Here is a 21,638-nt window from a genome sequence, read left to right on the forward strand (position 1 = left end):
CAAGTGCAAATAAGTGCGTGTGGTGTAAATTTGGATCTTCTTCAGGGTCGTCAGTGTTAATGGCCCCTGCGGCGCGTGTGAACGAGCTCTTGATTAACAGATGCGGCGCCATGTCTTTTAAGCATCATGTTTGTGACAGATTCTTCAGGCCATAACAACGCTGCATAATCTAAGCATTTATGACAGCTCTAGTGAGCAAGTTGTAGGAACACAACCACACAATGTGGATCTTTCATGGTTATTTATTTATACATCTTGGAGTCATATTTCAAATATATTTTTCCTCTAAAATAGTTCATTACATGACAGAGAATATACAACATCCAGCACTACAAGTTGCTCTCTCACTTGTGCACCGGTATATCTAAAACAAACAAACACATAAACGAAAAAACAAAACAGAAACTTTCTCTCTCTGGTCTGAACGCTTTGCACGGCAGAACAGCCGATCAGATCTGCGCCGCCCGCAAATGATCAAATCAACACTCACCGACATTCTTCAGCAGGGATGGGATTGGTTTTGTGAGTGTGTGTCTTTCACAGATGGATCTTCAGGTTTGTTCAAGGGATTTGTTGTTGTATTTTATTAAATGCACAGGTGAATCAATAACAAAAAAACGTTAAATAAAGTTTGAAATTTACAAGTACATTTTCCCACCACATTCCCATTAATGCCAAAAAACTTATAAATACAAAATAAAAAATAGCAATCTACATGATAAAGTGTGTCATGCCTTTAACTAGTGCTTTGTTATACTAAGTTATTGTATTATATTAATTACTGTATAACAGAAGTGACCGTCCATGTCAAGCAAAATGAGAATTACAAAAAGTAAAACAAAAATATGAAACATGAAAATAATAAAGCACTCGGTTAATTGTCACGAAAATGTCAAAATGCAAAATGCAAAAAAAAAAAAAAACTAAAACAGGCTTAATTTTCCATATCCTATCGCATATCTATTTTTTCCTAAATATTTTAGAATGAAATGCCGCGGTTATGTTTTTGTGAGATTCACCCATGTACTCTCAATATTTAAAGTATAACACAGCAATAGTAGCTAGGAGGGCATGTGGCAGTAAGACCCATAGTGAACTTTCACCAGTGCTTCAAATGGGAATCTACTGACTTCCTCCAGGAGGAACAGGAAATGGCCTTTCTTATGGTGCATTCTGCTGACTTCTAACTCTACTCACACAGATAATGCTACAAGTGGTATTATGCTTGATTTGAGTCATACATGTGGACATGATCAGAAGACACTGGTAGTAGATGATCGCACAAGTGAGTCTCTGAAAAGTGACAAAAACAAAATGTGTCAAGACCTCACAATTTGATTTCCCATTGGTAGCATGACAGTTGATGATAAAGTCTCATTGGCCCCTGATCTTTATATACTAAATATGAATGCCACATTAAATGTATTGCAACAAGATGTCCGCTACCCTCACATTTGTTTTTACAGTCTGATGACAGCTTCAGATAGTGGCTACATTCACACAGCAACACAATACAGATGTCAGTCCTGTATAAAAATAGAAGAAAAAAAGTATAACCATAGAATGAGACTGGCTGTTAAGTAGTGGGAGGAAAAAAATACAAGGAAACTAACCAAACCACAGAATTTTTAAGTATGAAATCTTTCAGAATGTTCCAACGTTTTAGCACAAAAATTAAATTCTTAAAGATGGGTTCAAACTTCATATGTTCTGTTGTATTCTGTCATGTGAGTGTAGCCAGTAAAGAAACGCCAACATGGAATTCCCAGCCAATTTTTACATATCCCTTGCTCTTCTGTGTTCATTTATAAATTTTGGCTAATGTTACTATGCTGATATTACTAAGCAAAGCACTTCCATCTCCTTTTAACACATCATGCCATATTTAAATCTATTCCACTGAATTTTGCACATTTACAATGCAAAGAAGTTCGGCCAGTAAGATTTCACATTCTAATTAGATTACATTCACATTCATTTGCTCATCATCAGGGGTGATGGTGCACTTCCTGTGTTATTTGAGCTTAGATATTGAATTGCATGATAAAACTTCATCTTCATCTTATATTGCACAGTATTTAGATCCCACCTTTGCCTCAAACGGTAATAATAAACGCAGACTTGTACCACCAGATCCATTTAAATGAAACAATCAGACATGGTTTGAATACAAAGTCAAAGAATAATACAAACAGTAACAGACATGGATGACGGCTTCTGGATAATATTGGGATGTCACCAAACACACGCCGGAATATCAAAAAAAAAAAAAAAAATACAAACAAAGGAAACATTCGGAATTCATAAACGCACACTATCCTGCAACGTAAAATGACATAACCATCCATTTATTGTTTCGCTCTCATTTTCTTTCTTGCGTTAAATCTAATCATTTGTGTCCTGTAGTAGGTCCTACTAAACTTAGCATGGATTATAAACGATAGCTGATTATATGACATGTAATGAAGGCATTGTGCAAGAGTTCAGAGCGTTTACGGTAACATACACGAGGAACAGTATTACAGCCGCGGGAGTGTCTTTAACTGTAGGAGAACCTGGACTGGGGTTGAATTATTCCAGGCCCTGTCCCTGTTACCTATGGAATTACCTGAGGAGCGAGTCTATGATAATCTCTTCAACAGCGACAGACATACGCCACATTAGGATATATATGAACTGGTTAAATATGAGCGTGAGCGAATATTACAAGCCGGAAAATCATTTTGCGCATTTTATGATTGTAAACAGACTTACCTTAAAGCTCCACTGTGGATGGAACTACGAGTATGAGTAATACTAGAGCAAAGCAATTGAAATATATACTGGATATACGATTGCACCGTAACATCTAAGCATACGCAAATCTGATAAAGGACACTCAAACAGAGGCACAAATGGTTCCTTCTTTTCATCATACGCTCTTATAATTCTGTGCCTGCCCTTCCATTGCAGTGATGATAGATGTGATGAAACGTTCTTGAACTTTCAAAAAGGACCGGACACAGACGGCCCTTACACGTTTGACAATCACATATTGCTACTGAACTGTAACCATGTGCTTAAATGTCATTTTACGTAATGTGACATATTTTAAAAAGAGTTCCAGGGAGGGTAGCCTACATTTTACAACTTTTGAAGGTAAAATCATCCATAACATATTGCATCTGAATCTTAAACCATTGGCATCTGTGACTTATGCTGCGTTCCATTCAAAGTCAGATGTGGGATATTCCTACTTGATGTCTCCGACTTCCAAACATGACGGAGTTCCTCTACCTAAAGTTTGGAAGATGATGTATGAGAAAATAAAATGGCAAATGCTACCGTTTGCTGTCCAGATCTTGATTGTCAACAAAGAAGTCCCTAGTAGCCATATTAGAGGAGAAATGATGCTCCACAACGCTAGAATTTGTTCTGCAGGTGGATGATTATCATCTTAGAGTATCATTTATCTGCAGATGTTTGCTAAACATGTTTTATCATCAACTTTGACCTATTGATGTATTTTATTTGCTTAAAAGTGTGTGTATCTCACTGGATGCCACCATCTCACAGAAAGTTGTGGATTTCAACAGGTTTTCAATCTCAAGCAACTTCGAGTGGCATTCTATTGCAATTTTCCAAGTAGGAAGCTAGAAAGTCCAACTTTCCGATGTAAATGGAATGCAGCATTATTATAGTATGAACATTGTGTCTTTTAGATTAACTTGTCACATCAACACTGTTTTCTTACCATCTCAAAACTTCCAAAATAAAATACGTCTGAAGTTTGTCAATGGCAACCCTTGAAGAGCTTGCACGTACATGCGATTTCTCTCTAACACTATGCAAAATGACATTCTTGATCATCAAAACCAAGAGTGGAGTTTGTCTGTCCAGAGGCGTCCATCTGTTGAAGTCCGTGTGCCCAAATCATATCCATTGCAGTCAGAGGTACGGTTCTATTGCTGAACGAGAACGACTGACCCAGTGAGTCAACACTCTCCCGGCAGTTTGACTGAAGCTAAAAGTGATCGTTTTCATAAGTTGTCCAGGTGCTTTATGGTTCTTGTAGATTGAGGGTGAGGTAACTGATGCTCTTCTGGTCCAAAGTTCACATTGTGTCGTTTTCGGAATCAAATTCTACCCCGTAATTAACTGAACGGCAATGCAGCAGTGGCACGTGGTTTCTGCTAAAGAAAGCCAAAAGGACAAGAAGTGTACAGCAAACCCAGACTGACGAAATACCACGTAAAGGAACCAAAATAACTACAAAAAAAAAAAGATATAAATTTGTGCTTCTTTAGTTTCACATTGTCATAGTCCTAGAAGTTGCAGTTGGAGTCTGTTTGTCCTTTCTGCAGCTTGATACTTTCCAATATATCATGTACACGTGCATGTACAGGTCCGTTTAGGTCATCAGTAGCTTCGTGACCACCTGCTTCACTCATCCGTTCTGGCTCACGCTATTCCTTGCAATCATAGTGTCTTAAGGAAATCACATCTCCATGCACTTGAGTCTGTGGAAAGAGTAGTTCATTTGGGGAAAGGACGTCCTTGTTGCTCTTTCAGCCGTCTATTCATCCTGTAAGCCCTCCGTCATCTTTGGTAATAATTGACACTTTGGTGTGTCAGATACATATACAGGGGCGACTGAGATGATGTCAAGACATATGGACAGAAATGCACAAAATCAATGAAAGTTATGCTTATATAAATCATATAGGTGCCACTTAGCAGACATAAGCTCAACAAGTGACCACAAAGATTATGAGAAACCAAAGAAAAAGTAGACTTGAGGTGTGAAGCTAGGACAAAGGGAATGAGAAACAGGAGGAAATGAAAGAGGCAGTAGCAGGAAGGGTGGTCACGTGTTGGGGCAGTTCTTATTGCTGCCGCGGGGGGCGTCCTACACTGGCGGTGTGTGTGCTGAGGGGTATCTGTATCATCTGAGGAGGAATGTCAGACAGATGGTGCAGAGCAGCTGGACGATCGCAGGAAGAAGGTGAAGACTCTGGTGTGTCCCAGACAGAACTGCTGTAAACATAAAGACAAGCACTCTATTACACTCTTTGCACAACCACTTCTTTATTGTTGTCCATTTGCCAGTTTATATTGACAGAACAGTGGAAAAGGAACATTAAATTATTGTGGGAGTGAGTGGGATTCAAAGCTGCATCTCCTACATGAGCATCGCGGCTCCAGAAGAAATTGCTTAAAGCCTACATGTGAAAACTATTGTTTAGCAAGGTTAGAAAATCATGCCCAAAAAATTGTCCAAAGCATTTTTGTTGTTCACAATTGTCGGTGTGTTTCAGGACAACACTTTACCCAATTAAACATTTGTGACCCTGGACCACAAAACCAGTCTTAAGTCGCTGGGGTATATTTGTAGAAATAGCCAAAAATACATTACATGGGTCAAAATTTTTCTATTATGCCAAAAATCATTAGGATATTAAGTAAAGATCATGTTCCATGAAGATATTTTGTACATTTCTTACTGTAAATGTATCAAATCTTAATTTCTGTTTAGTAATATACATTGCTAAGAACTTCATTTGGACAACTTTAAAGGCGTTTTTCTCAATATTTAGATTTTTTTGCACCCTCAGATTCCAGATTTTCAAATAGTTGTATCTCAGCCAAATATTGTCTGATCCTAACAAGCCATACATCAATGGAAAGCTTTCAGATGATGTATAAATCTCAATTTCGAAAAACACTTAAGACTGCTTTTGTCCGTCTAGGGTCACATTTATACAATTGAGTGCAACAATTCTACAAAAGCTCATTTCTGTGAAACCAACTGCTAATTCATTATATTTAAGTATTATTTGTGGGAAGTATTAAAACCAAACAATTTCTGAAAAAAAATTGGTATTTCTTTAGGGGTACAACAGCTCGTCACTGAGGCAGTACTAATAAAGGGATAACCTTGTACCCCTAAAAGGTTCACAGTAGTACCTTCAAGGGATAGTTCACCCAAAATGAGTTTCTTTCTTCTGTTGAACACGAAAGAAGATATTCTGAAGAATGCTAATATTCAAACAGTTGATGACTTCCATAGGATTTTTTTTGTTTGTTTTGTTCTTCCAGGCTATGGAAATCAAAGGCTAGCATCAACTCTTTGGTTGCCAACATTATTCAAAATATCTTTTGTGCTCAACGGAATAAAGAAACTCATACAGGTTTGGAACAACTTAGGGTGAATAAGTGATGACTAAATTTTATTTATTATTATTATTACCATCTCTTTAAGGTTGCATAGTACTACTCTATGGTACTAATATCACTTTCAAGGGTACTGCACCAGCTGTAAAAGGTAAAACTTTTGCACATTATTTCTGACAGTGAATGTGACCAGTTTCTATACAAACTGAGAGCTGTACATACAGAGAAGTGACTGGTTCAAGGCCTAAAGCATTGCAAATCTAATACAAAGCATCCCAAATGGGGCAATTTACCTCAATATGTAGTTTAGAAAATGCTCTTGTAAAGAAAATCATCTCTTAACCTTAACCACACAATAGCTGCAGGGTCAGACCCCTTTCAGAAGGGAACTTGGGATGCTGTCGTAAATGGTTTTGTGCTCCTGTTGAGTTTTTGGCACAAAGGAGCGTGGAACATTGAAATAATGGATCAGACGGATGGGGTTACAGCGGCTGGCATCATCATATGACTGAACCGGAGGCCGTAAGCGGTAATATCTATGAGCTACGGAAGACGGATGACCTGCAAGAGGACAATTACAAGTCATTATGCCTCAGAGGTAACGTTGAGTAATATCATTCGGCACAGCTCACAGGAAATGGCCTCAGATGATGATGAGGGCTGGATCAAACATGCTTGCAGTGTTGTTTGAGAAGCAGACTCCAATCACAACACATGCACGTGGGCATTTAATTATGCATACAAGCTGCCAACAAAATGGGTTTAATAAATAAAGAGCAGGTATTGTATTTAAAAAAATCAATATGAATTTATATCAAGGATTTTTCTGGCTAGCAGAAAATCAATATATTCATAATAAAGCTTTTTATTCTTCCCTTTCAATAAAGAACGAGATTGTGTGAGCCGTGACATCTCGCTCAAGGACTTTTGAAGGAGGCAGGTAATTTTGAGAGTGGGCATATGCACCTGTGTGGCTTTTTTTTCTTCTTCAAAATAATTCTAATATTAGAACCTATAATCAAATAGAGAAATTAGTTAATAAAGTGTCTACAAACTGATCTATCAACAGTCAGTGATGGTGTAACAAGTTTTAATGTGTGTCTGTGTGGGCTTCAGATTTCTATATCAGATTCAACAGGTCACCTTCGTTTCAAATCGCACATAGTTCTTCTCTCTCGTTCTGCCCACTCCGCCTTTCCACCCTACAGCCAAATCCCAGTCATGGTGTGATTTATGGGGACGCAGTAACACATGGGACGTCAGAGCCAATCATCATTCATCTCTAAAGTAGGAACAGCTCACGGTTGAGCTCCCATGGGCAGCCCCCCGAGCAGAACAGGCCAGAGGAGAGCAGAGGAGACCAGGGTCATTCTGGCTATGCAGTACATTTTCATGTCCCCATCATGTCTAAAGATGAAAATCATATTCTCTAGTTGCTAGAAAAAATTTCAATATTCCAATATTTCTTCATTTGTTCCTTTACTAATCAATATTTACACAATGTTTCCTTTAGAATAGTGTTTTCCTGTTTGGAGTCCTGAGTGTGCAATATCACTTTCCATCCAGTTAGTAAAATCCCTTAACTAACATAAACCGGTTCATTAATGACATCATTACACAGGAAGTGACATCATTTTGGAGGGAAAACCAGCAATAGCATCAATAAGTATAGAGTGCTGCAAGGCCAGTCTGGAAGTTAGCATCACCTTGGTTCCCTCAAAAAAAAAAAAAAAAAAAAAGACAATAGGATTTTTCCACTGGATTAGATTATTGCAAAAATGATACATGCATGTTTTATTCATTATAATAATCTTAACAAATGAAGCCAATCACCAAAAATAAAAAGTTAAATGCAGACTATAAACAAACTACACCATGGTCACCGTCACCAACACTAAGCTTCCGCCAACTCTTTTAGTCTTTATTTTAAAAAGCATTTCACTGAATGTCAGAGTTAGAACAGTTTTCAAGAGGCTGTAAAAGCAGACTAGTTAATAGATAAGTTCACCTGTTTGGTCTGATGATGTTTAATGTCCCCAACAACCTCTGTAGTTGCATTTAGCCACTTGTTAGCAACAAGCTTTTCAAGACACGTGAATGTTTTTTTTTAAATCCCAATGGGGGTTTTACTGATGTCACAGAATAAAACATGAAAATATCTTGAGCTTGTGTTGACCACAGACCGTATATCAGGCATTTAACCAAATACCCATTTAAAAAGTAACATCGACTTCAATACGATTGAACCAGAAATGCTAAAATGTGAACAGAAATACATCATCCCTGCAGCTCTCTGTTAGAAATTTGATGGATTTAGCTGGTTTGTCTCACTTTAAAATAGTTCACCCTTCCTGATCAAATCGGAGAAATTGGTAGTAGACTATTTAAAAATCAAGGTGAACTTATTCCCACTTTATTCCCATCTTTTTAGGCATCCTTCCTATTAATTGTGTAAATACTCAACCTGTTGAAAGTTTTTGAGCTTCACCAGAACAGACTTCTGAAAGTCTGTTATACCCACAGAGTGCCAAATGTACTGCATAACAGGAAAGACCCTGCAAAACATCAAAGAATCAAAGAGGAGAGGAGTTTCATTGATGAATGCACATATCCTCTATAGCTAAGCCTCATGGGTCAGAGACAGAGCCTGCAAGCTAACAGCACACACTCACATACACACAACTTTCCTCGAACAAACAACAGCTATCAGCAATCCGTGCGGCTGAGAGCTGGAATATTCTCTCTGTGAGGGAGCTTTCACAATGATTGATCTTAATCATTAATTTGGCTCTTTTGTTCTGCCCTGCGGTGTGCCACACGCAGCTCACGTTACACTTTCCTGTGTGTAAGCACAGCTCAGCACCTGTGGGCGGCATGAACAGGTTTTACTGTGTAGGCCGTGTGTATGTATGCGTGTGTGTGTGTGTGTGTGTGTGTGATATAACAGCAGTGTTCATACCGACCCAGGTACAGAGGAGAGAGCAGAGCTGTACTCCTCCAGAGACTAATGTATAAGCTTACATTCAAACTTAAAATAATAATGGATTTTTTTTTTACTTTTCACTTTACCATGACGGCTTCCTGAGGTGTTTAACAATTAAAAAAAAAAAAAAATATCAAGCTGAAGCAGTAGGAGCTAGGTGAATTGGTATATGAAAATGTCTGTATGTGTTACTGTCAGAAGAAACTAATGCCTAGCGGGCAGCGCACATACTTTGGCACATCGCACAGTGGTGCCTGCATGCGGGCGAATCCGTTTCGGGTCATTTTCCAATTTGGGAGATAATTTTTTGTTTTGTTTGGTGGCAAGAAAAATAAAAAAATAATGCAGCTTGCTTTAAAACCAAGTGTTAGTATTGTTAAAAGTGGGCTGAACCGTTTTATACACCGTAGTGCTAATGCTTGCTTACATGCCTTTCAGCAAATGAGCTGAGGTGTTGTTACATTAATATTCATGATGACAAGGTTTACAATGCGTTTCAACTTTTCTACACTCCTGAATGTCTACACCTTTTAAGGTAAACATACCATTTAAATAATGCTAATAAATAGGAACTACACAGTTTGTTCATTATGTGGTGTAAACGTCGGGATTAACATCTGGTGTATAATTTAATTAAAAGAAAGTAATTTAATTTGCTTAATCCTAGCTGTTTATTAAAAAATGACACTGCATGACAGGTGACTTAAAGAATTGAGATGTGGCTTTGAAATCTGAGACCATCTGGCAAATTAAGCAGTTGGACAGAAAAGGAAACCTAATTAGACAGAACTCCTCGAAATGTATATGATAATAATTGAAGATAATTTAGTGAACTCTGTAATTCATTAACAATTTGCTGAACCAAACATAATTACAAAAATGAAATGTTTTTAGACACATTTTCCTGCAATATATAAAGCCTATTTTTATTATTGTAATGCAACCACACATTTTACTTTATTTATTTTTTTTATGATTTATATTAACCACTCTAACAAAAGAATGAGATGTTTTATGACAATATAAACTAGAAGTTGAAGTGTGCTTAACTGTCATAATGTCACTATGTAACACACACACACACACACACACACACACAAATACCTAATTAGTCCCCAAAAAAACCTGGCTTCTTTCTCTTGATTTTGATATTGTATATGGCCAGGACATGTTCTTGACAGGTTTCACAGAGCAAGAATAGGGGTTCTGCCATTTTTAATATTCAGAGAAAAAAGGTCAAGACTTCAATCTATCAAAAATCACTATGCCCTGAAATTGTGATGATTCAGGTCTTTGATTTAAGAAAGGATTCTATAAAAGACTGTGTGACACGAAGCACCGTGAGGTTACTGATATACTCTTCAGAGTTGGAATAGTATACATTATTTTTGATGAATTGTTCTTGCTCTAATCTGAATAATTGTTTGATAATTGTGTATCTTATAGTTTCTGAGAAGGATTTTTGTGGATCTGTAGGAAGGAAGGCCATATGAACAGTCTTTTACAATCTTCAGTCTTTTATTTCAATTATTATCTACATTAATTATCTAGTCATATTCATTTATTCTTATTTGCTCATATACTCCTGATATTAATTTTTTACTTTACATTTATATTGATATTTTACATATATATTGGTTTTGTCTTGCTCCAGGTCTCTGTAGATGTAATAAGCACAATGCTGTGTAAAGGGTTTCATTATTTTTCTGGAACCAGGGAGAGCTTCTCTTTGCTGGAGTGTCTGGATTATCTTCAAGGTTGGCTGAGAAGGAGCTGCTGCCATGGACTCTGAATGTGTTTTGATGTTGTATGCTTTGGAACATCTCAGATGATGCTTGATGTGGCTGTTAGATTTCTCATAATAAAGAAAACTGCGTTTGACAATTTTCGCTTTAACTGTTTCCACAAAATGTTTCATCTGGAGACACAACAAGTGTTTATTTCCATCTTTACGTCAGGCAGAAAGTCAACATTAGGCCTCAAAAAAAAAAAAAAAAAAAAAAGTTTGTTTTTGGGTGAATATCATGAAAATATGTCCAGGTCATAATTGACAAAAGAAAAAGAAATGAATACTTCTGAACTTTTTAATACTTTTGAGCTTTCTATTAATCAAAGAATTCCACAAAGATTTTAAACAGCACTACCATTTTCAACATTGATAATAAGAAGAAATGTTTCTTGAGCAGCAAATCAGTACATTAGAATGATTTCTGAAGGATCATGTGACACTGAAGACTGGAGTAATGATGCTGAAAATTCAGCTTTGCCTCACAGGAATAAATTACATTTTAAAATGTATTCCAATAGAAAACAGTTATTTTAAATTGTAATAATATTTCACATTTACTGTATTTTTAATTAAATAAATGGAGCTGTGACTTCTTTCAAAAACATTCATTTTTAATCAGTAGTGTATATCCATTTAGAGGCAATTATTGATAATGTGACATTAAATTAATTATATTAGGCATTTCTAAAGCATAAATTAAACAGTATATTTCCTGCATTACAGTAATGAGAATTTATCAATTCATCTGGTGGGTTTTGAGGGGGATGGTGTTCTGGACAGCTGCCCTCTCTCTCTCTCTCTCTCTCTCAGAGCTTCTGGCACTGGGCCTTTTCCTGTCTGTGTGCATGCATTCACACCCATCAAGTGCCAAGATCAGCATTCAGGAGGAGACCTGAGGCCTGCCGCACCATCGGAGGGCTGCACGAGGTGAGAAGAAGCCAGAGCTGTCAGAGCTGGGCCCTGGGCCCGAGCCCCTGCAGCCCACTACAGCTGCCTCCACCATCAGCAACACTGTCCTGGCACATCTTACCTACTGACAGCTCATCTCTAAAACCTTCCTGTTGTAATAATTCCAATTCTGTCATCATTTACTCATCCTCGTGTCATTACAAACCGTTTGATATTCTGTCTGTATTATTAAAAGCTTAAGGAAGAACAAAAAAGCACCATAAAAAAATAAAATAAAAACCATCATAGAAAGATTTGACTTATGCTTTGTCTTCTGAAGTCACATGACAGCTTTGTGTGAGAAGCAGATTTAAATCTCATTGTTTATGCACAAATTTCTAAAAATCTATGAGCTACAATCAAACTTTGCTGAAAACTATTATGTACTGTTGTACATAATCTTCTACATGCCTTCTGCTGTCTGATTAATGGTTAATATTTAAGCATAATGTTTAAAAACTTCAGGTCGTGGTGCACGTGTCTTTTTGCAGAGTAATCTTTATAAAGTAAACAATGATAACTTTCATATTTTTTGAAATATTTCATGATGAACATTTACTAGACTGAAGGAACTTAGCTTTACTTGATTATCTATCAGTGGCGTTCCGTCCATATAAGCTGCGAATGCGCCGCATACCCAGGCCATCTGAGAGAATGAGTTCACAGGCTAATTAATATAAACATGAATATAAGTTGATCCCTTGTCATTTGAGATGTGACTTAAAGCTTAATAAAGCGTTGGGAATAAGTACGTAAAATTATTTATGAAAAACAGCGGTAATTTTCTGTAAATCTACGTCAGTGACGGAAGCTTCCAGATAAGCGGATTCTCCGCAGCTTTGGCGCCTCCGCTCTGTGGCTATGACTCTCAGGATTGTAGCGCGTTCTCAGTGTTTTGCTGGTATGCGGCTGATTTCATGCAAGAGGTAAGCTGTCCGCGAAGCGCTCACCCAAGTGGAAAAATGCGCTGTTGCTGCCAGATCTCGATTGCTGAAAATTACATTGTGTTTGATGCAAAACTAACCCAACGAAATCATATGAAAAAAACCCCATCATAACTGTATATTTTCATGCTTTCTCAAGCAAAGCAAATTTTGAAAGTTCACTAAAAACATATCTGATCATAGACAATGCTGAAGACGTTATTGTCAACATGCCTAAGTAGTAAAGAAAACAAAGTTGATAATGTATATAACATTTGAAATAGTAACAAACATCAGGAAAAAATAGGAAACAATACCTTTGTTGTACGTATACTTGTGTCTCTTACAGTTAAAGTCCTCCTGTGATTTTATTGTTGTTTGCAACATTACTTGGCAATATTTTAAAGATATTATTTTTTTATTTTTTTGGTATTTTGCATGGTCTATTATTGTCATCCGGGTGGGAGTTTTAACTCCTATTCACTGGGAATAAAAAATAAATGGGCACTCAGCATACCCGGTTTAAAAAGGCACCGCTCGCCACTGTTATCTATACATAATTTTTTTAAACCCTGTTAAAATGCATCAGATATGAAACATCATATTTGAGGAACGCTTATTTGTTCATCTCTAAATTATTGTATCGCATTGCATTATGTTTTGCCTCCATAATAAAAAATACAGAGCTTTGATTTACATATGAGATATTATTGCAAGATATAGAGTGACAACTGATGTTTATATGCAAGTAGTCTGCTATACTGTTATAACGTTTACTAAGAAGAGCTAGAGTGCATGTCAAGATTTGTATGCCTTCAATCTTTGCATTGTATCGATTACTTATATGATACATTTATGGTACTTTTTCATCCTTTTGAACTTGAAAGTCCAAACTGTACTTTCAAATGTTCTCCACTTGTGTTCAACAGAAGTAAGTAAAGGTCATTGCACACTGAGTCCGAAAATTTCGTCCGAACTTTTCGCACATTAAAAAAATAAATATGACCTCACATTATGGCAATCACGTTTACACACTGCCTCTGAAATGTTTGTCCGTCATAAAAAAAATTTGGATCGGGTTCGATTTTTTTAGTTTTTCGCATCTGTAGCAAGCATTTTGAGAGGTGTTTTGACAGTCCAGAGCCACCGTACAAGCGAACGCCAAAATCCAGAATGGCGATTGTTGTCACATGTTGACCCAGTTTCCTTAGTTCTCTTTATTGGTTAATTACCTCCTCACCCGTTTCTGTTTGCCCTTGATTACGTTTATTACTTAAAGCCTGTGTTCTCCCATCATTCTTTGTCTGCTATTGAGTTAACCACATGTGTTTTGCTACTCCTTTCTTCTGGAATTCTGCTGTGGATTATTAATAAAAGACTTTCGTTTGTTCTATTCATCGTCATGCGCCTCTTTAGCATACACAAACGTTACAGAATAGCAGACCGAAACAGTTAATTAAGCTGCGTTTTTCTTTCTGTTTATTTTTTTATTTTGTTTGTATTGTTTTGTCCTCTCCCGGAATGGATCTGCCCGGCGTCCAACTCCTGTGCCTGAAGCAGATGGACCGTTTGCTGGAGGACCATACAAGGGACTTTCTCGATCTGGCGTGCCTTACACACTTCCCGGACCGCTCGCTCTGTGTTTTTTACATCATCAGCCTGAGCGAGTAGTGTAAGGCACGCCTGCCAGCGAATGGTCCCAAAGAGGATTTCGCTGCTTGCGTGGAGTGGGTGCTGGAGAATAATGGACTGTTTTTCTCCGTCTGCCCTGCCGAGGACGACAACAGCGTCCGTTGTCGAGGGAGTATTGTTGGTGCTACAGGACTTGGAGGGAAGCCCCGCCCACACTCCTACAACTGGGGGTGAGCTGCAACTGATCTCTGGGAGATATGAAGAGGAACTGAAGGACATTTTTCAGACAGACCTTATTGACTGGTGGGGAGAAGTACAAACCTGTGTCCCTGAATCTCCTGTGTCTCCGCTGGTTCCGTCCAGCCCTGAACCTCCTGTGTTCCCTCCCAGCCTCCCTCTCCCACCTCCTCCCAAACCAGCCAGTGCCTCGCCTCCAACACCGCTGATGCCTGTCAGTCCCTCAGCTCATTGGTTAATTACCTCCTCACCTGTTTCTGTTTCCCAGTTTCACCTGTTTCTGTTTATTACTTAAAGCCTGTGTTCTCCCATCATTCTTTGTCTGCTATTGAGTTAACCACATGTGTTTTGCTACTCCTTTCTCCTGGAATTCTGCTGTGGATTATTAATAAAAGACTTTCGTTTGTTCTATTCATCGTCATGCGCCTCATTAGCATACACAAACGTTACAATTGTCATGTTGATCCACTTCGTCTCGCAGCACAAAGCACTGTGAAGAGTTTACAGAAATTGGTGGTCTTTTTAATATGTGGCTCTAGTATCGCTAGCAAAGCATCAAACGGAGCCACTGACATCCTGAAGTAAACTTTGAATCGCTCGTGATAATCCATAATGAGGAGGGGGAACTCTCCATCCTCTCTGTATCTCAGGATTGGATGGACCCAATATTTCCTTTCTTTTTTTAAGCAGCGAGAGGACAACAAAATCATCCTCACTGCTTGAAGACACCATTTAGTAGGCTACTGTGTTGCGAATTAATTAATACGCATCGGACTCAGTGTGCAAGGTTTCTGTGCGTTACGAATTTTTAGGATAATGAATACGAAAAAACGCATGCAAAAATTTCGGACTCAGTGTGCAGAGACCTTAAGTCTTGGAACAAAATACTTTAAGGTCAATTCTCAGTGCTGTTTCATCACTCACAGGCTTTTGTCTTTTCCTTTGCTTTAAGACTCCCAAACCCAAAAAACCCAACCTGTATGCTGATTGGTAACGTGGCTTTTAGTCACTTAGACATCTACATGAAGGGATATAATGAAGTTCATTACTGAAGCATCAAGGCTGAGAGGTGTTTTTGTGCTGTAGAAGTGTCACTGATGGTACAGACCTGTTTTGTCCACGCTATCCTTTTGTTTGCATTTCCCCTTGGTAACAGAAACGTCATCGATAGCGATGTCTCCCTCAAAGCCGTTTCCACGGATACCTTCGAACACCACCTGACAAAGAAAAACGCGCGTTAGACAGCCGTCTCGCCCGTGACACGTTTGCTGAAGACACTCTAGTCCATTAAAACAGACATTTCTTCCATTCCCATCAAAGACACACACACAAAGAAAAATTAATTAAAACCTTTCATTTTTGTTTGGGACGTCACAATCAGCAACGGATCAAATTTACACAAACTGAACTCCAACATCAACATCTATAACAGTGAGAAAACTCCCTAAGAACTGACTGACTTTTAAATTTATGAGTGTGAATTTAAATTGAATTGGTCACATCCCACAGAAAGCTGAATAACTCGATGCCAGGAATAGGAATTATTAATTGTAATTCCAAAAATTCAACAGAACAGAAGTTTTCATAAACAAGCTTTCTGACAAAAATAGATAATCATTTATGTTAATTTACGAGTAATTATGCATGTGTATTCCTCTGTACATAGTAACTGATTTGACGTAATTATCCAAACTGCTTTCAAAGCAATTTACATGACCATCAAAACAGATTTTAATTTGAGCATACAGCACCACATTATTATTTTCAGATACATTAATAAAGCATAAATTTAATGACATTATGTGTGCTGCATATAGCAGAAAAAAAAAATGGTAAAAAACATAATTTTGAATATTTATTTATTCATATTATCTAACACTTATGCTTTTTAATTTAAAAACCAGGAACTGAACAGGAATTTGAACCCTATTCTCAATGTGATTCTGAATGACACAAGACCCTAGTGAAAACAAAGTTTTTGCACTACAGGGCACAATAAAAATAACACAGTACTATATCAAACATTTGTACAGTACGTTATAAAAATTGCATATTGGCCTATAAAGTCATACTGATAGGTTCCTCACACTGGTATTTATTTTCTCCCCATGTAAGCTGCATTTGACTGACAGCTTAATTACAGCAGCTCTGAAGCTCACTGCGGAGACCTAATCAGATCCATGTCAGAGTTACGTTCAGTCTAACTGGAGTTTACAGAATTACCCCCTCCCCAGACAAACACATACACACGCACACACACACCTCTAAACCCCAGCTGGTGGACTAACACACAAGTAATTGAAATGTATAAATGAGCAAAAGTGAACAGAGCGATTCAATACATTTAATCCACCCACAGCCCCTTAAAACAGATCTAAAGCGATTCACACTCTCTCAAACTTTGCAGAATGGCTTTTTATTTTAGCTTTAAGGTTAGAAGAACTTTTGCATAACATGGACACAATTTAGAGAGCTTTTATAGGCACAGGATAGAGTATGGAGGCCAGGGCTATTATTGTTAACTAAAACAGTTTTGTTTTTGTTTTTTTATTAAAATAAAACAAATTAAATTCAAATATAAAATTTTAGATAAACTATTTCCCCCTTTTTTTTTTTAAGCACTTAAAATACTAATAAATAAATAAAAACCAAAACTGAACTAAAACTGGAAAAAAATTGCTAAATGAATGAATAAATATTTGTAACACTCTGGTCCTCAGCCGTCAGCATTATTAGCCTGTTAGGTCTGGTCATCTGTAACACTCTGGTCAAGTAGGCAGACAAGGGGGTTCTGGCGTGCAGGTAAGTAATTTATTCACAACTCAAATATAAGGTTAACGGTAACTCAAACATCAGGGGAAGCAGAATAAAGAGTCTTATCTGGGACCTCGTCCTTTCCTTGGTGGTCAAGTGGCTGACCGGCAGTGCTGAGGTAAGAGGTGGAAGCGACCAGAGAATAGCTTGCTACCTTGTGACCAGACAGTGAGGGAATGGATTGAGTGAAGTATTATAGGGAGCTTGATTGGTGGCAACAGGTGCAGAGGATTCCTTGATGGCAGTCAGGTGTGAGTGGTTACAGATGGAGTGCAGGTGAGTGACCAGAAGGATGCTGGGAAATGTAGTGCGGTTCAACTGGTGTATAAGGTGATACAGCTGGTGAGGCAGGTGAATCTGTGACAATATTAATAAATAAATAATTTAATAAATTAAAATACAAATAAATGATAAAATAACACTGATGTATCCTTAATGCCTTATTTTATGGTACTTTTCAATTATGTGACTTTCTCCCCAAAAGTCCAACCACAAAGTAAATCCCATTGTGTTGGCATTTAAGTGCACCGATCTAATAAATACACTTTCAGAACAAAAGGTACAAAGCTGTCAGCGGTGCGTTATAAGCTAAAAGGTACATGTTTGCTCCGTATTTACTCCTAAATGGAACATATTATTACCTTAAAGGTACATATTAGTACTTTAAAAGTACATATTAGCACGTAAAGTGTACAATTAGATGAATTCAGGCTGATTGGAACATTTTTGCCCAGTCATTTCAATGGCAAAAAGTGTCCCAATCAACCTGGATTCACCCCTTACCTTTTGAAAGGGTAGTTTTTTTTTTTTCTCTTCTTTTTTTTTTTGGAGAGTGTATATGATTATTTCAACGTGATTTGAAGCAGAGAGGCAGTGTGACTTGTTTTTATTCAGCCGAAAAATGACATTTTCTAGCATGGTTCACACACTTGACCAGGTGAAGATAACATGCATTGCGAAGTGCACACACTCTTGACCCGTGTGCTTTAACAAACACAACACACAGACACACACACCTGCAGCATCACCCTGGGCTCCCATGGTGCCCAAATGAACGAGTGACTCTGAATAAATAACAGAGGCTGAGCGGGATCAAGGGATGAGGGCAGATGGGTAATTTGATTTGTCTTGTGTGTGTAAAACAGTCTCTCTGTCTGTGCTAATTGGCTGCGGGACCACAGTGGACGCCGGCTGACATGACATCATTAGGGCAATGTCAAGCAGCGCTGCATAAGCATATACCTGAATATATATTCGTGCATTACTAGCCCAGACTCTCAAACACACACAGAACGCATTTAACTCACAGTACACTTCCAGAATTACAAGGTCACTGTATGCATAAAAACACGCTCAAAGGGCAAACGCAAACACGCAAAACATGCACAAAGAGATCTCGCCATAGCTGTTGTAGCAGTAATTGGTAGGTGAGGCGATGTGTGTTTTCTCTCTGTTCGTTAATGCAAATGGCTTCCTCTAACGGGCAGAGCACAGTTGACTTTAGTGGGTTGAGCTCATTAAGAGTATGACAGACCATTCACCTCTCACACATGAGCTCAGATGCCAGCGGAGACAAAGAGAAACAATTATGCGCGGCGTCTGAGAGGCGTAGGCATGCAGACGCCTCTCCAGCTCCGTGTTCATTAGATTGGGTGAGATAGAGAGCAGCGTGCAGGAGCGGGGGAGAGATGGAGCTGAAGCAGAACTTAAAGAAACAGTTCAACCAAATTCTGTCGCTCTAGCTTTTGTGGAACGCAAAATGTGAAGTAACACAGAATATCACTGCTGCTCTTTTCCATACAAAGACAAAACACAGCAACCAGGGGCTGTCACAGGAAGCACCAGGAGAATAGTCTAAATGACTTGCACTCATGATTTTCAGTGAATAAGAACTCACATTTTGGTTCATTTACCACATAAGACTATTGCATTCACAAATACAGTACTTTTTTTTTTTTTAGCAGATTTATGCATATTTATCCAAAGCAACTTGCAAAGAAAAAAAAAACAGTTCACCCAAAATCATATTATATAAAAACCCTAGATTGATCAGAGAAATACACGCTTTTAGTGTTAAATAGTTTGGAGTAATTAAGATTTTCAAAAGTGAAAATACAGACTTTTGAACATTACAGTATATATGTAAAGTTCTTCAAAAATTCTGAGGAAAAAAAAAATATTAAGCAAAACAAGAACAACTGTTTTCAACACTGATAATAATAAGAAATCAGCATATTATAATAATTTCTGAAGTATCACGTGAAACTGGAAGACTGGAGGAATGATGTGGAAAATTCAGCTTTGCATCACAAAAATAAATTACATGTTAAAATCTACCGAAATACAAAACAGCTATTATGAATTGTAATAATATTTTACAATTGTACTGCATTTTTTATTAAATAAATGCAGACTTGGTAAGCATGAGATATTAGTTTTAAAAACATTTCTAAAAATTATTTAATTATTAATTAATATGTATTCCAAATTTCTGACCAGTAGTTAAATATAGGTGGCAGACAAAAAGATAATTTTTCATATAATAATTCAGATACATTCAATAATTCAATTCAGACTACAAATCTGAGCACAGTTTGAGACTCTTAAGATCTCTTTTTTCTCCATTTAATTTCATCACTGTCAAAAAGAAACAATTAAAAAACATGAAACTTTGTTTTTCTCTCCAATGGAGATGGAGTAAATGGAGTAAATTTCTATTTACTCCACTGAATGTGAAAGGAAGAGTTCCAGAACAGTTGCTGTAACGGAGACTCACCGTCCGGTGAATTTCATCAACCGATCACGAAGAGCAGTGCTAGCAGAGAGGTGAGAGTGATGGGAAATTTGCAGCACACAGAGAGGAGAGGTTAATGGATAACAAACACGACAAAGAGCTGAGAGCATCAGCGGAGAAACCAGCGAGCGATAAAGAGGATAAAGAGAAAAGAGGAGATGATGAGGAAAAAGCTTAAAGGGCTGTGTGAAAATGGATCAGCGCTCGCAGAGTGGACGCTTTTCTCTGCTCTTCTCTCAATCTTTTCAGAAAATCATAATTAAGCAAAGCTAATTACCAGTCCTCCCTCGCTCCCTGAACTCTTCCTTTGTAAAGCTCCTGCGCTTTTGTCATCATCTTGTTTCCCCGCTGGCATCTTTCACACGGCTGTACAAAACGCTTCTGCCTACAGTGACCTTTTCCATTAAGATATGGAAAAAGGGACTTTAGAGATGCGTAAGATAAACTGTAGACTTTAGACTAGATTTGGACATTTTCTGTAGTGCTGTTTTGCCTGTGCAAAAGATGCCACCAAAAGTGTTGCAGGTGGATTTCAGTGCACTGACAATTCGCTAGGGGTTCCCTACACATCCAAGTAAACCTTCAAATATTTATGACATTAAGATCTCTAGATATATGAAGATACCACCATCAATGTGTAATATGTATTTATTTATATTAATCAATACTGTTATCCCGCAAGGATGCATTAAACTGATCAAAAGTAAGGACATTTATAATGTTACAAAAAATTCATTTTTCAAAAAATACTCTTCTCTTTAAGAATTCTGAAAAAAAAGTATCAGTTTGTATCAAAATATGCATCGACACTGATAATAAGAAGAATGTTTCTTGAGCAGTAAATCAGCCTATTAGAATTATTTCTGAAGACTGGAGTAATGATGCTAAAAATTCAGCTTTGCATTACAGAATAAAATTACATTTTAATAGAAAACGGTTATTTTAAACAGTATTAATATTTCAGAATGTTACTGCTTTTACAACATTTTTGATCAAATAAATGCAGTGTAAGAGATACTTCCAAAAACTTCATTGCCTCCTAGATGAAAATTACAGGTTGAGCCAACTCTCTTTAATAAGCCTTGTGGTTTCTGGTATCATTTATAAATCACATTTATCATTTAAACTAAATACAGACCATGTTTGTTGGTGCCAGAAACCTTGACTGGCATAAGTGGAGTTAAAGGGGGGGAAAAAAATAAATAAAATAAAATTCTACTAAACTGCAGGATATAAAGTTTAAAAAGCATTTATAAACTGTATTCTACTGAGACTGTGGTAGTAAGCGTTTATAGTTGTGTTAAACAGCCCAATACCAGGCAGGTGGCATTTAAGAGCTCTATAAAAGAGAACAGCTATACTGGG

The 21,638-nt window shown here is 37.5% G+C and overlaps 1 protein-coding gene across 5 annotated transcripts in view; it reads right to left on the reverse strand.

Moving 5' to 3' along the window:
- Nucleotides 1–233: 233 nt before the first annotated feature.
- LOC131551817 (MAM domain-containing glycosylphosphatidylinositol anchor protein 1) overlaps nucleotides 234–21,638 on the reverse strand; it is a 225,058-nt gene continuing 203,653 nt past the window's right edge. For 2 of the 5 annotated variants that reach the window (XR_009273829.1, XR_009273830.1), the window contains exons 17-19: nucleotides 17,553–17,836; nucleotides 15,774–15,882; nucleotides 4,987–5,016 (exon numbers count right to left, since the gene is read on the reverse strand). Coding sequence is in view for 3 of the 5 variants with exons in the window: in XM_058794969.1 (XP_058650952.1) it covers nucleotides 4,925–5,016; nucleotides 15,774–15,882 (201 nt within the window). In the remaining 2 variants the exon portion in view is untranslated. Of the gene's footprint in view, nucleotides 5,017–15,773; nucleotides 15,883–17,552; nucleotides 17,837–21,638 lie in introns of all 5 variants that reach the window. The other 3 variants (XM_058794969.1, XM_058794967.1, XM_058794968.1) reach the window with 2 other exon arrangements.

The sequence above is a fragment of the Onychostoma macrolepis genome, chromosome 13, assembly GCF_012432095.1.
Source record: "Onychostoma macrolepis isolate SWU-2019 chromosome 13, ASM1243209v1, whole genome shotgun sequence".
Lineage (NCBI taxonomy): Eukaryota > Metazoa > Chordata > Actinopteri > Cypriniformes > Cyprinidae > Onychostoma > Onychostoma macrolepis.